This window comes from Gossypium hirsutum, chromosome A11 (assembly GCF_007990345.1).
Source record: "Gossypium hirsutum isolate 1008001.06 chromosome A11, Gossypium_hirsutum_v2.1, whole genome shotgun sequence".
NCBI classification, from domain to species: domain Eukaryota; kingdom Viridiplantae; phylum Streptophyta; class Magnoliopsida; order Malvales; family Malvaceae; genus Gossypium; species Gossypium hirsutum.
In genome coordinates, this window is record NC_053434.1 from 75,620,365 (window position 1) to 75,622,677 (window position 2,313).

Here is a 2,313-nt window from a genome sequence, read left to right on the forward strand (position 1 = left end):
TAGGTCTGGACTCCGTTTTTCTTGATCTATAATAGCAAAATTTGCTTATTTAATTATCACATTGTTCAAAATAGTCCATAAATCACACTTTGGAAAAATTACAATTTTGCCCTTAAACTTTTACATAATTACAAATTAGCCCCTAGGCTCGTAAAATGAAATGTGTTCATTTTCTTTGTTAACTAAGCCTAGCCGAACTTATAACATGCTTATAGCAGCCTACATTTCTCATTAAAACATACATCTTGCCACTCATTTTGCATCTTTTAAAAATAGGTACTTTTCATGCATTTCCATCAAAAATCAGTTAGGCTCCGTTTGTTTGCCAGTAAAATATTTTCCAGAAAATGATTTAATTTTCTGGAAATGATTTACTTTTATGGTGTTTGGATGAATCTGTGTAAAATATTTTCTGTTGTTTGGCAGATTTCCTAAAAATATTTTCCTGAAAAGCTGTTTTAAGAAATTTATATATTTAAGAATTTATTATCTTTTCATTGTTTGATTGAGTTTATTATATATATTAATAAATTTATATTTTAAATTTTTTTACATATATTGCAATAATTTATTTATAAATAAATCATTTTAAATATATAATAATGCTCAATTATTAAACTAGAATATTAACCGTCATAAATTAAAAACAACCAAAGTCAAATAAATTATTTGTAATTGTGTTATAAAAAATAAAAAAAACAAGGATTGAAGAATTATAAATTAGCTTCCAAACCACAATTAATACTAGAAATTAATAATATTATCCAAATGCATAATTAGAATTACACCACATGATAACAACAACATTGTCCAAGTGCATAACTAATATTACACCACATGATAACTAATATTACACCACATGATAACAACAACATTGTCCAAATGCATAACTAATATTACACCACATTAAAAGCATCAATATCTTCAACCTTGAGAAAATTTTTGAACCCAAATTTTTCTATGCTTCTTACTTTTAACTAAAAAAGCTTTTGCCTCAGATTCATGACCCACTAGATAATCAAACACAGAACACAGGAAGTCATCATCAAATCCTTTTACCTCCATTGACATCACTTCTTCGTAAAGATGTGGTGTCTTATCCGCAGTAAATTGTTCCAAAGCATTAGCAATTTTGCCAAGTTGTTCACCCACAAATTTAATTTGTTCATCAACAACACTTTCTTGAGTCTTTTTTCTTTTACGTTTGGATGTGCCAGATGAAGTTACATTTGTTCTTACCTCTTTAGTCTCTTCATTGTCGCAGTCTATAGGCACTGAATCTTGGTTATCATCATCCAAAACTATGTCAGCAAATGTTTTTGGAAAACTCCCTATTGCCATATCTTTGCCAACAACCAAAGCCATTTCATCATAATGATCAATGCTTTTATTCAAAAATGGTTCATACTTCTTGTGTGCCTGTTGGATATTATACACAATTAGAATAACAAGTAAAAATTATTGAAATATACTTAACATATATATACATATATTACCATTACTACTGCATCATATGTCACTCTATCACATGTGATCATTTTCATGTTATCATCCCATCCAAAACCACTTTCACCTCGAATTGTGCATATAATCTGCCACTGTTTTTCTACAGTCCTCAAATGATTTTCCACATGTTTTGCATCGCATTGGACTTGAAATTTTTCAGAAATAGCTTCAACAACTTGATTAATAGAAACTGCTTTGAAAGTATTAGAAGGCTTATTTCCTTTCTGGGCCTCCTTTGCTAGAATTTTAGAAAAAGATGTTCCATCGGTTTTGTCCACCTGAATTGCTTGGAGGTCCTTTCTTTGTTGCCCTTACCCATTCTACATTAATAATTATCATTGTCAATCATTTCAATATCCAACAAGCTTAAAGCATAATAAATTCAATATCTAACAAGCTTGAAACATAATCAATATCTAACAAATTCTAGGCATAATAATTTCAGAATCCAACAAACTAAATTTCAATATCATTATCCAACCAACATTAACAAAAAAAAAAAACAATTTTAATATTAAAACATACATAACATAGAAACAAAAACCCTAAGCCCTAAACCTATCTAATATTTCTAGCCATATAATCAGTCCACATAGTTTGTGCAATTTCATCTCTCTTAGCAGACCATTCTCTTACTTCTTCTCTTTCTTCTCGCTCCGTAAGAGTTGATATTATCAAATCAGACTCAAGTTCCTTGTATAATCCTTGATTAAGTAAACCACTAGGATAAACTCTCATGATATGATTATGAATGATGCAATAAGCCAAAACTATATCTACTTGAGTTTGAAAATTCCAAAATGGTTC

At 29.2% G+C, this 2,313-nt stretch overlaps 1 protein-coding gene across 1 annotated transcript; it reads right to left on the minus strand.

The window, feature by feature from the left end:
* Positions 1 to 760: 760 nt before the first annotated feature.
* LOC107956874 (uncharacterized) lies at positions 761 to 1,799 on the minus strand. The gene is made up of 3 exons (XM_016892365.1): positions 1,497 to 1,799; positions 972 to 1,419; positions 761 to 822 (listed from the first exon to the last, which is right to left on the minus strand). Exons 1-3 carry the CDS (start codon positions 1,542 to 1,544, stop codon positions 761 to 763), a joined length of 558 nt encoding a protein of 185 aa, XP_016747854.1. The 5' UTR covers positions 1,545 to 1,799.
* Between the last annotated feature and the right edge of the window lie 514 nt (positions 1,800 to 2,313).

Bases quoted from the DNA above. Each gene is read 5' to 3' on its own strand.
- LOC107956874 (XM_016892365.1), bottom strand. From the start codon at position 1,544: ATGAAAATGATCACATGTGATAGAGTGACATATGATGCAGTAGTAATG. The intron at 1,420-1,496 runs GTAATATATGTA...AATATCCAACAG, and splicing joins CATATGATGCAGTAGTAATG to GCACACAAGAAGTATGAACC. The intron at 823-971 runs GTAAGAAGCATA...GTGTAATATTAG, and splicing joins AAAAGCTTTTTTAGTTAAAA to TTATGCACTTGGACAATGTT.